The sequence below is a fragment of the Coregonus clupeaformis genome, chromosome 30, assembly GCF_020615455.1.
Source record: "Coregonus clupeaformis isolate EN_2021a chromosome 30, ASM2061545v1, whole genome shotgun sequence".
Lineage (NCBI taxonomy): Eukaryota > Metazoa > Chordata > Actinopteri > Salmoniformes > Salmonidae > Coregonus > Coregonus clupeaformis.
In genome coordinates, this window is record NC_059221.1 from 14,366,924 (window position 1) to 14,381,934 (window position 15,011).

A 15,011-nucleotide genomic window follows, 5' to 3' on the forward strand; every position below is an offset into this window, starting at 1 on the left:
GAGAGAAATGAATCTTCCACCCCCGAGACAGAACAGCAGGTAGATCTAATGTTATCACCAGAGGTACCAAAAAACTAGTCTAACACTCATTGGAAGGCCCTCAGAATGAATCCTAAATAGCACTAAATAATAATAATAATAATATGCCATTTAGCAGACGCTTTTATCCAAAGCGACTTACAGTCATGCTAAACCACCAAGGGTAGAATATTTCCTCTTGCAGGAAATGAACCAAGGAGAAGTAGAAGGAATTTCAAATGAGAACTTCTGGGTAAGGTGGATGAACTACACAGCTAGGGTGTTGGGTCAAACTAATTGTTATGCCTGTTCAACAGGTAGGCCAACCCTTCTAACTGCACCTATGCCTCAGACCATGTTCTCTTGAGTGATAGATTTGGGATCAAACCAAACCTCACCTAATTGTTCTGATATTAAAATAACCACTCTTAAAAAGGATAATACTAAGGCACCCCAATTCACCATGAACCCCGGAGATTATCAATGTTATAGACACCAAAGTCATGCGAATCACAGATCAAATTGGAGAAGGGTTTACAACAAAGTTTTTCTGGTGGGTTACAATTGATAAAAATGTTGACTGGATTAATTACATCTACAAAGGTTCGTTAATTAGACAAGGGATGCAGTGAAGAGAATCTCAGGCCAACCACCTCACTCATGAACTGCAGAATAGTTTGGTTCTCGAAATGCTTTTAGCAGAGAAGGGCGGATTTGCAAGATGGTGGGAGGTCATTGTTGTATGTTTACCCCCAACAATACAGCCCCAGATGGTACAGTAACTAGAGCACTGGCAGGTCTCACTGCATTAAGTAAAGAATGGGCTGAGAACTGGGGGGTGAATACATCAATGACTGGTTGGTTTGATAACATGTTTGGTAAATGGGAAACTATTGTTGTAACTATTTTAGGCGCAGCAATCGCGTCTATGGGTATGCTTGTTCTTTGTGGACGTTGTCTTATTCCCTGTGTCCGAGGGTTGGTGAGCAATGCGTTGGAGCATGCAGTATCACAGCAGATGGTGAGATACGGCCCAATCCTGGACTCCGACCTAAGGAATGAAGAATATGACCCACCAGGCTTGGTGGAGGATGACGACGATTCAGATAGTTTGAGACTGGATGTTTTCCTAGAACTATAAATCTCTAGTTTAAAAGTTATTGTAATGATCTTTTGTGTATTAAAGTATTGTTTTAAGTATGATGTACTAGTTAACCGATGTTGCAGGATGTGATGAAGCAAATGTTCTTCACTATAGGCTTAGACTGTTGTTTCCAGATAGTGGGTAAACAGGTTAGGTACCATTGCTAAAGAGTAACGTTACGCTTTTAATCATGGGGTAACCCTGATGAACTTGTATTGAATGAGACAATCTTTAATGTTTTTATATGCAAATCAACTTATATGCTTCAATGTGTGTGATTCATTTCTATAACAACATATATTTTGTGAGTATGTGTGTAATATTTAGTCAAAGGGTGGATTGATAGATTAATTATTAATGACTAATTATTACACCCTGAAACTGTGTGAAATGTGTTAGAATGTGTGAGTGTAGGACCAGTAAAGACTATGACATTGAGCTACTATTTAGCAATGTGAGTAAGGAGAGGAGTCTGGAGAGGAGAGGAGGAGGTTGTCGGGTGAGGTCGTCGGGTAAGCTTGGCTTTATACATAGTTTGAGCTTTGTCGAGTAAAGCTTAAACTATGTATTTAGATTGTAGTTAGGTATTGTAGGTAGTTATCGTGGGTTGTTGTATGTAATTATTGTAGGTTAGTATTGTATTCGACTGAGCCCGGTGAAGCACGAAGCTAGCTAGCTAACCCACTACCTGGACTAGCTGGTGGGTAGCTACTGGCAACTATTAGCAACGGTATAGTTGTTTCACGCCTGAGAGTGCCTGTAATTACGCCAGCTGGCTGCCTACAATAATTACATACAATAATGCCTATCATTCAGCTGTTTTGTAACCTCATTGTCTGAACCGTTAACGTTAGGTAGTAAGTGGCTACTGTGCTTGAAATTTAGCTAGCTTGTTGCTACCTGGATAGCTACTAGTAAACAATAGTTGGAACGACCTAGCGAACAGACGCGAACTGGCTGAGTCAATTCAGTGGCTAGCTTTGCACTTGGCTAGCTAACAGTAGCTGCTAGGGGTAAGTTATAACCTACATTTATGTTTTGTTTTTACATATTGGTAGCCAGAGTCGTTCAAGGAATTCGGGACATGGGTGACTAGTTAACGTTAGCTTGGCTCTCTCTGTGTCTTCGTGCCGTGAAAGGAGGGGTTTCTACTTTGTCTGAAAGCAATGGCTAGGTAGTATGCTAACTATTCTAGCTAACTAACTGGCTGAATAAGTTGACGACGGACTCGCTCAAGCTGTCGGGACTAACCCACAACGTTAGACACGGACACGAACGATCTGCATGGCGTGTTGACACACTGGTGGTTTGTTGTGGCCGAGTATTGGTGCTAAACCGTGTTGTTGGAGTCCGGCATGCTAGCTGGCTGTGGCGTCTTATGACTAGGTGCCCTGGATGATTTTCACGGAAGAATACTGTACCAAGTTAGCTAGCTGAATAAACTAAGTAGGTCTATTCCTAGAAAACATTGAACCGCTGTAGTTTACAACAATTATAGTTTCTGAGGTGGAAGTTGGGAGAGTTATATTTGGGTGTTGTGGTGAGGGAGGCCCCGCTCTCTCCTTTCCTAGATGTTTAGTTCATTTCATTCCGATCTCCTTTGCATTATTGTAGCCATTTTCTGTAGCCTGTCAACTATGCCTCTGTCTATCCCTGTTCTCTCCTCTCCGCACAGGCTATACAAACGCCTCACACTGCATGGCTGCTGCCTCTCTAACCTGGTGGTCCCTGCACGCACCACCCACGTGGAGTTCCAGGTCTCAGGCAGCCTCTGGAACTGCCGTTCTGCTGCCAACAAGGCAGAGTTCATCTCAGCCTATGCTACCCTCCAGTCCCTCGACTTCTTGGCGCTGACGGAAACATGGATTACCACTGAAAACACTGCTACTCCTACTGCTCTCTCCTCGTCTGACCATGTGTTCTCGCATACCCCGAGAGCATCTGGTCAGCGGGGTGGTGGCACAGGAATCCTCATCTCTCCCAAGTGGACATTCTCTATTTTTCCCCTGACCCATCTGTCTATCTCCTCATTTGAATTCCATGTTGTCACAGTCACTAGCCCATTTAAGCTTAACATCCTTGTCATTTATCGCCCTCCAGGTTCCCTTGGAGAGTTCATCAATGAGGACTTGATAAGTTCCTTTCCTGAGGATGGCTCACCCCTCACAGTTCTGGGGGACTTCAACCTCCCTACGTCTACCTTTGACTCATTTCTCTCTGCCTCCTTCTTTCCACTCCTCTCCTCTTTTGACCTCACCCTCTCACCGTCCCCCCCTACTCACAAGGCAGGTAATATGCTTGACCTCATCTTTACTAGATGCTGTTCTTCTACTAATCTCACTGCAACTCCCCTACATGTCTCCAACCACTACTTTGTATCCTTTTCTCTCTCGCTCTCCTCCAACACTACTCACTCTGCCCCTACTCAGATGGTAATGCGCCGTCGCAACCTTCGCTCTCTCTCTCCCGCTACCCTCTCCTCTTCCATCCTATCATCTCTTCCCTCTGCTCAACCTTCTCCCTCCAATCTCCTGATTCTGCCTCATCAACCCTCCTCTCCTCCCTTTCTGCATCCTTTGAATCTCTATGTCCCCTATCCTCCCGGCCGGCTCGGTCCTCCCCTCCAGCTCCGTGGCTTGATGACTCATTGCGAGCTCACAGAACAGGGCTCCGGGCAGCCGAGCGGAAATGGAGGAAAACTAGACTCCCTGCGGACCTGGCATCTTTTCACTCCCTCCTCTCTACATTTTCTTCATCTGTTTCTGCTGCTAAGGCCACTTTCTACCACTCTAAATTCCAAGCATCTGCCTCTAACCCTAGGAAGCTCTTTGCCACCTTCTCCTCCCTGCTGAATCCTCCTCCCCCCCTCCCTCTCTGTGGATGACTTCAACCATTTTGAAAAGAAGGTTGACGACATCCGATCCTCGTTTGTTAAGTCAAATGACACTGCTGGTCCTGCTCACACTGCCCTACCCTATGCTTTGACTTCTTTCTCCCCTCTCTCTCCAGATAAAATCTTGCGACTTGTGATGGCCGGCCGCCCAACAACCTGCCCGCTTGACCCTATCCCCTCCTCTCTTCTCCAGACCATCTCCGGTGACCTTCTCCCTTACCTCACCTCGCTGATCAACTCATCCTTGACCGCTGGCTATGTCCCTTCCGTCTTCAAGAGAGCGAGAGTTGCACCCCTTCTCAAAAAACCAACACTCGATCCCTTTGATGTCAACAACTACAGACCAGTATCCCTTCTTTCTTTTGTCTCCAAAACTATTGAGCGTGCCGTCTTTAGCCAACTCTCTTGCACCCCAATGATGGAACAAGCTCCCTCACGACGCCAGGACAGCAGAGTCACTCACCACCTTCCGGAGACATTTGAAACCCCACCTCTTTAAGGAATACCTGGGATAGGATAAAGTAATCCTTCTACCCCCCCTTACCCCACCACACCCCCCAAACTTTGTAAAGTGGTTATCCCACTGGCTATAAGGTGAATGCACCAATTTGTAAGTCGCTCTGGATAAGAGCGTCTGCTAAATGACGTAAATGTAAATGTAAATGTAAGAGTTAGACCAGACAACAAAGGACAAGGAGAACTGTCTACAGACAACTGAGAAACCAAGATAAAGAGGCCTCCCAATTTAGGGAGGAGAGAAACTGTTAGGATTTTTAAGAAGTATGCAGGATATTGTGAGGACGGCGATAACTAAGGAATGCATGTGTGTGTGTATGTATGTGTGTGTGTATGCATGTGTGTGTATGTATGTATGTATGTACAGTGAGGGAAAAAAGTATTTGATCCCCTGCTGATTTTGTATGTTTGCCCACTGACAAATAAATTATCAGTCTATCATTTTAATGGTAGGTTTATTTGAACAGTGAGAGACAGAATAACAACAAAAAAATCCAGAAAAACGCATGTCAAAAATGTTATAAATTGATTTGCATTTTAATGAGGGAAATAAGTATTTGACCCCCTCTCAATCAGAAAGATTTCTGGCTCCCAGGTGTCTTTTATACAGGTAACGAGCTGAGATTAGGAGCACACTCTTAAAGGGAGTGCTCCTAATCTCAGTTTGTTATTACCTGTATAAAAGACACCTGTCCACAGAAGCAATCAATCAATCAGATTCAAAACTCTCCCCCATGGCCAAGACCAAAGAGCTCTCCAAGGATGTCAGGGACAAGATTGTAGACCTACACAAGGCTGGAATGGGCTACAAGACCATCGCCAAGCAGCTTGGTGAGAAGGTGACAACAGTTGGTGCGATTATTCGCAAATGGAAGAAACACAAAATAACTGTCAAACTCCCTCTTCCTGGGGCTCCATGCAAGATCTCACCTCGTGGAGTTGCAATGATCATGAGAACGGTGAGGAATCAGCCCAGAACTACACAGGAGGATCTTGTCATTGATCTCAAGGCAGCTGGGACTAGTCTCCAAGAAAACAATTGGTAACACACTACGCCGTGATGGACTGAAATCCTGCAGCGCCCGCAAGGTCCCCCTGCTCAAGAAAGCACATATACAGGCCCGTCTGAAGTTTGCCAATGAACATCTGAATGATTCAGAGGAGAACTGGGTGAAAGTTTTGTGGTCAGATGAGACCAAAATCGAGCTCTTTGGCATCAACTCAACTCGCTGTGTTTGGAGGAGGAGGAATGCTGCCTATGACCCCAAGAACACCATCCCCACCGTCAAACATGGAGGTGGAAACATTATGCTTTGGGGGTGTTTTTCTGCTAAGGGGACAGGACAACTTCTCCGCATCAAAGGGATGATGGACGGGGCCATGCACCGTCAAATCTTGGGTGAGATCCTCCTTCCCTCAGCCAGGGCATTGAAAATGGGTCGTGGATGGGTATTCCAGCATGACAATGACCCAAAACACACGGCCAAGGCAACAAAGGAGTGGCTCAAGAATAAGCACATTAAGGTCCTGGAGTGGCCTAGTCAGTCTCCAGACCTTAATCCCATAGAAATTATTTGAAGGAAGCTGAAGGTTCGAGTTGCCAAACGTCAGCTTCGAAACCTTAATGACTTGGAGAAGATCTACAAAGAGGAGTGGGACAAAATCCCTCCTGAGATGTGTGCAAACCTGGTGGCCAACTACAAGAAACATCTGACCTCTGTGATTGCCAACAAGGGTTTTGCAAGTACTAAGTCATGTTTTGCAGAGGGGTCAAATACTTTTTTCCCTCACTGTCTGTGTGTCTGTGTGTCTGTCTGTGTCTGTGTCTGTGTGTGTGTGTGTGTGTGTGTGTGTGTGTGTGTGTGTGTGTGTGTGTGTGTGTGTGTGTGTGTGTGTGTGTACTGATGGTCAGGAGAGCAGTTTTAAAGTGGAAAACTACAGCCCGCCTAAAGAGGGGAAGGATTTTTGTATGACGTGTGAGTATAAAAGATGGACTCTGAAATTGTGATGGCAGAATTCTCAATGAATAAATCTCTGACTATGCAGACCAGGACTCTGTCCGTTTCTTGATTTTGGGAGACGCACAGAGACACCGAAATTGTTTGTTAAATAATTCACATAACAGTTTCCATTGTGGAATGGGAGCAGAGATGAGCACTATGATACTACCCTGACCCCATTCTCTTTCCCTATCAATTAAACACTAGTGTTGAGATTATATGAGGGGCCTTGCCCCTTAACTGGACTCTTCAGTCCCCAGAGAGAAAGATAGAGAGAGAGAAAGACAGAGAGAGAGACAGAAGGAGGAAGAGGAAGCAAGAAAGAGAGAGGAAGACAGAGAGAGAAAGAGAGACAGAGACAGACACAAAGACAGACACAAAGACAGAGAGACAGAGAGACAGAGAGAGAGAGCGAGAGAGCGAGCGAGCGAGGGCTGCCGGAAGTTCTTTAAATCTGCAGAGATACAGTATGATCATCCCAGTGGCCCTAGCCTCAGCTGCACAGTAACACAGTAGGCAGGGCAAAACCTGGCTATCACCCACATATAATATAAACCCTTCCACTCCTCAACCTCCCACACCTAGCTCCACCATATTACCATGTCAATCAAATGTATTGTACTGCGATAACTTCCTCCCTTGCCTGCCTCCTACTCTGCCTCCCACGCTCCCCTTGTCAACAAGTTCTGGATAATTATCTGAACACACAGAATGACAAAGTGTGCTTTGACACATCAGCACCAGGCTAGGGTCCACTTGGCTTGCGCAAGCCGGCAGTTTGTTCCAGCAAACACTGGGATGCTTGTGAATGGTGAGGCTTTTCGTGAATTTGGCGGCTCACACGCAAACAACGTGGCAGCAGAAAGTTCCGGCAAACACACTGCCACTGGTGCGTGTGTGTGCTACTCCATCCTCACGGGGACAGATGGACCAGTGTGCTCGCCGGGGACAGGCGCTACGTGTCATGACTCGATGACATCATCGGCGGAACGTTGTGCAAGGCAGGGAATCAGTCCCTTTAACCTACTTCACACAAATGTCACTTCAACTCTCATCTTCCCCCACTTCTCCTCAATGTGTTCCTGCTATAATTCTAGTATGCAGAATTATAAACACATAAAACTAAAGCAGAATTATAAACACATAAACCTGAAGCAGAATTATAAACAAATAAAAAAAAGCAGAATTATAAACACATAAAAGAAAAAATTATTCAAAAGACAAATAAAGATAGACCATATCTTTCTTTGTATAAGATAGCTAGGACTGTGTGCACTTGGCAGTTCTAATGTGTACTGGTCTTTTCCAGAGCCTGTTCTTGTTCTAGGACTTTGGTCTTATAAAGAAAACCGCAGAGACCTGTTTGTTTGGCGTCAATATTTGTTGTTGGGGAACGCACCAAACCAACAAAAACATGTCCCAATATAATACAAACACCAGGACATCAAAAATGTGTTGGACTAATATCACTCAATCTCAGCTTTATGAATCCACTGTTCTCTCTCTTTATCTCCCCAGTTCCCCCCAAACTGTCATCTCTTCTCTGTCCAATAAACACTGTCTTCTTCCATCAGCTGCTTTAATGAGATGGCCTCCGTTATCACAATGGCTCCTCTTCTCTCTCTCTTCTCTCTGGGAAAAAGTCATTCATTTATCAATCAGGCCCTAGAGGCTCTGAAATAGTCCAGGCTCTGAGGCCACTTCCCCAGCTCTGGCAGGCAGAGCAGAGCATTTATCCAGACAGCCAACCAGGCCAATAGAAAAGGAGGAGAATCCCATCATCAAATCCAATCCCTGATATTAATTAGAGTCACAGAGAGGAGGACATTGAGGCTTCTCATTGTGGAACCAGACAAAAGAGCCGAGCCACACAGAGGGGACATATTGGCTGTGTCTGAAATATCATCCTATTTCCTGGCCAAAAGTAATACACTATATAGGGAAAAGGTTGTCATTTCAGACTGCTATGGAGTCCATAGTGTCGCATTGTGGAACCAGACAAAAAAGGTGCAGCTGCAACAGGATTGGCTGGTCCAGTGTTCTGTAGGAACTAGGAAGGACCCCAGAAAGCAGCTGCCCGAGCTGTGTGTGTGTGTGTGTGTGTGTGTGTGTGTGTATGTATGTGCGGGCGTCTGTGTGAGCATTAATACTTTCATGCATGTGTTACCTCGACAGTGTGGCCCCTCGTCCCAGCCATCAGTGCAGTCAGGGCTCCCATCACACAGCCTTCTCATGTGGATACACACATCTGTCCCCAGACACTCAAACTCATTGGCCGGACACCGGGACACTCTGTGTGGACCTACAACAAAACACACAGCAGAAAGACACACACATTAGTCCGAGATCAAATGTACCACAGAAACGAGTAAAAGTCGTAGGATGGCACCCTACAAACATGACTGCACTTACAAATATCAGCATATCAGCTCCAACACATCCTAAATGGCCAGATACAAACGAATCAGTGACTTTAAAACAACTTTTTATTCACACCTGACCAAAAGCCTGTGAGTGAGGGATTCATTTCCACAGCCTGGGTGATGTTTTCAAATGTTTTCAAAAGACGAGAACATCTTTAAAGGGTAAATCAGAGTGTCAGTCAGCCTCAGACAGAGACTGTTATAGAGAAATGTTCAGTGTTATCTGTCCTGCCAGGCTGCAGCCTCACCATTCATTGGCCATGCTGTGATAAGTAGTGGACTGACGGCAGTGTATTGGGCCGGCAGGACAGGGCAGAGGCAGCTAGCTGTTTGTGTTTCCTTTGTCCAGACTTAGGCCACGAGCTGACCCTACAGAACAGCTCAGTATATTGCTTACAGGTCTTTGTGTTGCCACGGCGCTGTGGGGATCTTAGGCCTCCTAACTAGGCTTCTAGGCATTGGACAATATCTTTTTTTCTGCACTTCAACAGAAAATAAACATGTCAACGCACCGGTTCCCGCAAGCACACACACGTACACACGCTAAGTTAGAATTCAAACCACATCCCTAACAACGAACATCAATAAACGCTTGTTGTATGGGACCAAAGTCCTGTGTACAGGGAAACACTCTGAATAAATAACTCCATTTCAGACAGGAACCCTGTCAGCTCGACAAAAAACTTGTCACATGCCAAATAAAGAAAAATGAAATCAAAGCAGTGACAAAACACTATTTTCCATTACAGCCAGCAATGCTAGAGAATACCAAGTGGTCTCTCCCTCTTCCTCTCCAGAAAAAAACAAGGATTTCTCATCTGTCGCTCCCTCTCTCTCTTTTTGCCCCCCTCTCTCTCTCTCTCTCTCTCTCTCTCTCTCTCTCTCTCTCTCTCTACCCACGCTACAAAGCAAACTGTTTGTCTTGGCTGTTTTTCCTCTTCCTCCTCCTCTCTCTTCCTCCTTTTCTCTCTCTTATAACAGCTGCTGACCCATTTTAGACAAGCTACAAGAGAGTGAGAGAATGAGAGAGAATGACAGAGAGAAAGAGAGATGAAAGAGAAAGCTTTACCTCCTGCACAGGAGAAGAAGAAAACATTAGCGTTGGAGTGTTTTGCAAGGTTTGGATTTCATAAGAATACTTGAAGTTTCTTAATGTGTACTTTTCTTTAGGTGAGGTCAAGTACAACCAGGTGTTTGAAGTTATAACAAAAACTAACATCATAGACTAGCCAAGCCTACTGCAGAGAGTAAGACCTGCATGGGTTATAGTGGTATTATACGCTGTGTCTCCCCAAGGTAAATTCATTCTCAAGTCACAATGCAATAACAGATCCTTCTAACAGATTATCTGTCATAGACAGTGGATAAGAACTGCTACAAGTGCCCGAGGACATCACTAGTAGCCAGTCTGAAATTCATCCTTTTCATTTACAAGGCTTTACAACATTCATGGAGAGTTCTCGGTCTATTATACCTACAGCCACCACAGAAACGTCTATGTAGGCTCTGCTCTACTTCAGTGTAGTACTACACCTGGCTCAGCACCAGTTCCGCAGGTACCAGAGCCTTTAGATATAATGAAATACCTCAATAGTATTGATATGTAGTGTATTTGAATATAGATGCAGTTCTACAACAGTAATGCACCGGGCTCAGCAGTGGAACAGCAAGTAGTCTTATTTAGACATAATAGAATAGCTCAACATAAATCTCTGCAGGTTGACTAGTCACTCCAGGGGATACTGCCTCATACCCAGACCTCCCACAGTCTTGTCCTCTCAAAGCTCCTGCTTTACATTCAATCAACTCTGAGCCTAGCTATTTCACAATAAACTGCAGGACATGGCATAAACTAGCTAGCCCATAGAACTGATCGGTTTGGCAACACTCCAAACCCAGTGCAGGACACATTGTTTATTTACTGTTGTCCCAAACAGTTGTCCATTGAAATCAAAAGGAAAGGCCTAGGAAGTACTCGATATAGAGGGTAATAACAAATGTAAATTTGCGTAAATGTAATAACAATTTCATAACCCTTTCTAAGCCCGAAAGGTCTGTGTAAGACCTAAGAGTTGCAGGAGGAAAGTAAACCGAAAGGACAATGAGGAATTGAATAGCAGGGAGTGGGACACAGACAACCATACCGGATTACACAGTGACTTTAAGATGAGGATAATAACAGTGGACTCTGGCCTCTCTGTTATAGTCTGGGAAGTTGTTGGCTGTCTATTGAGTGACACAGACAGACTCTCCCATACCAAACAGGCTACGGCTGCCTAGTGACTTCCTTCTTGATCTGTCAGTGGCACTGGTCAGCACATTGCTGTGCAGCACAGTCAAAGAGAGACAGAGAGACTGATCGAGAGCTTCCGGCCTTGCCTTCCGCCGCCTCTGTCTCTATAAAAACACTGTTCTGGTTCGAAGCCAAGATAAACATTTCCTACAATATCCAAGTGATAAAAAAAATGGCTATATTTCTTATAACATCCTGGTATCAATTAACATAATGTGATTTCTGAGACTATTTTCTCTCTGAATGTTGTATAGCTCTTGCATCCAAATGAACAACAATTACAGATTCATGATAAACATTAAAACAAACCTGAGGTAATTCAGTCTTTGTAATTGCTTTTTAATCTCAGCAATAAAAAGGAATTCATCACGGAGTTCAGCTTAATAGAAAATGGTGATGAATAATATGTAATCAGCATATTCACGTCTTTAGGTGCTTCAGTACAATGGTGTAATAGAAATACAATATTAGACAGGGGAGGTGTGATCACTGCACAATACACATTGTTTTATTCACAATCCATTTCTGTAACTAATTATTCTCCATTCCATTTCAATAGCATAAAGTTGTACGTGTGTGTGTGTGTGTGTGTGTGTGTGTGTGTGTGATTGTGCATGCGTGCGTGTGAGTGCAGGCGTGGCATCCTGATCCTTGGAGAAAGACAAAGTGGTGAGTGAGAACAATGTATGGAGCGTATCGTAGCAGTATGGAGTGTATCGTAGCAGTATGGAGTGTATTGTAGCAGTATGGAGCGTATCGTAGCAGTATGGAGTGTATTGTAGCAGTATGGAGCGTATCGTAGCAGTATGGAGTGTATCGTAGCAGTATGGAGCGTATCGTAGCAGTATGGAGCGTATCGTAGCAGTATGGAGCGTTTCGTAGCAGTATGGAGCGTGTCGTAGCAGTATGGAGCGATTCGTAGCAGTATGGAGCGTATCGTAGCAGTATGGAGCGTATCGTAGCAGTATGGAGCGTATCGTAGCAGTATGGAGCGTATCGTAGCAGTATGGAGCGTTTCGTAGCAGTATGGAGCGTATCGTAGCAGTATGGAGCGTATCGTAGCAGTATGGAGCGTTTCGTAGCAGTATGGAGCGTATCGTAGCAGTATGGAGTGTATCGTAGCAGTATGGAGCGTATCGTAGCAGTATGGAGCGTATCGTAGCAGTATGGAGCGTATCGTAGCAGTATGGAGCGTATCGTAGCAGTATGGAGCGTTTCGTAGCAGTATGGAGCATATCGTAGCAGTATGGAGCGTATCGTAGCAGTATGGAGCGTTTCGTAGCAGTATGGAGCGTATCGTAGCAGTATGGAGTGTATCGTAGCAGTATGGAGCGTATCGTAGCAGTATGGAGCGTTTCGTAGCAGTATGGAGCGTATCGTAGCAGTATGGAGTGTATTGTAGCAGTATGGAGCGTATCGTAGCAGTATGGAGCGTATCGTAGCAGTATGGAGCGTATCGTAGCAGTATGGAGTGTATTGTAGCAGTATGGAGCGTATCGTAGCAGTATGGAGCGTATCGTAGCAGTATGGAGCGTATCGTAGCAGTATGGAGCGTATCGTAGCAGTATGGAGCGTATCGTAGCAGTATGGAGCGTATCGTAGCAGTATGGAGCGTATCGTAGCAGTATGGAGCGTATCGTAGCAGTATGGAGTGTATCGTAGCAGTATGGAGCGTATCGTAGCAGTATGGAGCGTTTCGTAGCAGTATGGAGCGTATCGTAGCAGTATGGAGCGTATCGTAGCAGTATGGAGCGTATCGTAGCAGTATGGAGCGTTTCGTAGCAGTATGGAGCGTATCGTAGCAGTATGGAGCGTATCGTAGCAGTATGGAGCGTATCGTAGCAGTATGGAGCGTATCGTAGCAGTATGGAGCGTTTCGTAGCAGTATGGAGCGTTTCGTAGCAGTATGGAGCGTATCGTAGCAGTATGGAGCGTTTCGTAGCAGTATGGAGTGTATCGTAGCAGTATGGAGTGTTTCACACATGGAGAGCTACTGAGATAAATTACATCTCCAATACCCATCACTGCTCCCAATGAGGGATAATTACATACATCTAATGAACTCCCTTATCACCTAATGGTGATGATACTAAATGGAAGGGGAGGGTATCCTCGCTGTTTCTTTAGAGATGTTAATGGCTATGGTCTATAGATCCAGTCCAATGTTAGGATATCTGTTTCATTCTACATATGTCTTTGTTCAGATTCAGATGTGATTCAGGTGTGAGATGAGACTAGGCTAAACTACATCCTCTATTCCCTTCCCCTAACCACCTCAGACTCTTTCCCCTCCTTCTGTCACCTCAACCAACCCCTACTTCACTCCCTACCCCTCGCCCCCTTCCCCCTCCCCAGCCAGTGGTTACATAATGATCATAAATTGTGATACCCTGTCGTGCTTTTGTCCTCAGTATAAAGGCCTGGGTTTATTCCCGTCCTACAGGGGTCCGTGGCTGCACTGCCCGGCCTCTGACTCCCATTCAGACTGCTGTCAACTGTAATGAACATGTACCTCAGGCAGGGTCAAAGGCCTGGCTAGTGACTACACTGGAATCAGAGTCTGAGTCCCAAATGGCATCCTACTCCCTATATAATACACTACATTTGACCAAAGTAGTGCACTAAAAAGGGAATATGGTGCCATTTGGGATGCATGAACAGTGTGCTGTACAGTAACTACTGAGTACAAACATATGCATGGTCTGCCCAGTCTGACCCTACAGAATCAGACCTATACAGACACAGCTCTTGTAGAGGGCTTATACTCTGAGGACACTTTTCTACTGGAACGAATGAAATCATCCGTAGTGCAAAATAGTACGATTTCAAATCGCCAAATCAAGGCATATGGAGGTGGCATTTAACTAATATGTCCAGTGATCACAAATGTTATAGAGGGCATAGGCTCCTGCAAAACACTGGCATATCTCTTCTGACAAAGTGAAGGTTTTGTCTGACAGGGGGCTTATATAAACATAGTATTTTCTACACAACATTCATCCAATTCTGTAAACTCTCTCCCAGACTCCCACCTCGTCTGAATTAATAAATACCAGAACAGCATTTTATAAATGTTTCAAATCTCCAGAGGTTGTTGTAATATCCCTAAGAACATAATGTCAGACCTTTCTTTACAACTTTAGATACAACAAAACAGCCTCTTTGAATATCTCCTAAAATAGCATGGGGAAAGATAGTGGTGAGAAAGCCAGCCAGGAAAAGGGAACAGTGGATGAATAACATCACACGTCTGAAAGGTAGAAAAAAAAACACTGAGGCAATTACATAAGAGGAAAGACTGGAGAGATGAGATTTGAGGAAGAGAGAACAGAGGCTTGCTTGCTATGTCTAGATAGTCAGCATGGCTGTAGAGCGGAGAGATAGAGAGGGAGAAATTGAGAAAAAAAAGAGAATGTGTGTGTGTGTGTTAAAAGATAGCACCAGAAGAGACAGAGGGAAGGGAGAAGCGGTGCCTGTCTGGCGTGAGAAAGCCCTGTATTCTCTGGCTACTGATAGGCCTTGGAGGGTGAAGAGGGCTCGGGAGCGCCGATCTGAGGGATTTACAGGGCTTTGCTCCTTCCTCTGTGGAAGTGTGTGTGCGTGTGTGTCTGGAAGCTTCTGCACCTGCTGCCCCACCAACCTCTCCAGCAGCCCCTGTTAATGGGACAATGAGCACGCACACACAAACACACACACAAGATGAGCAACTGGAGAGACCCTCCCC

At 45.0% G+C, this 15,011-nt stretch overlaps 1 protein-coding gene across 1 annotated transcript in view; it reads right to left on the bottom strand.

The window, feature by feature from the left end:
- Positions 1-15,011, bottom strand: part of LOC121545850 (low-density lipoprotein receptor-related protein 1) — a 147,986-nt gene that overhangs the window by 88,798 nt on the left and 44,177 nt on the right. The window contains 1 exon segment of the mRNA XM_041856721.2: positions 8,739-8,873. Within this exon segment, the coding sequence (XP_041712655.2) occupies positions 8,739-8,873 (135 nt within the window).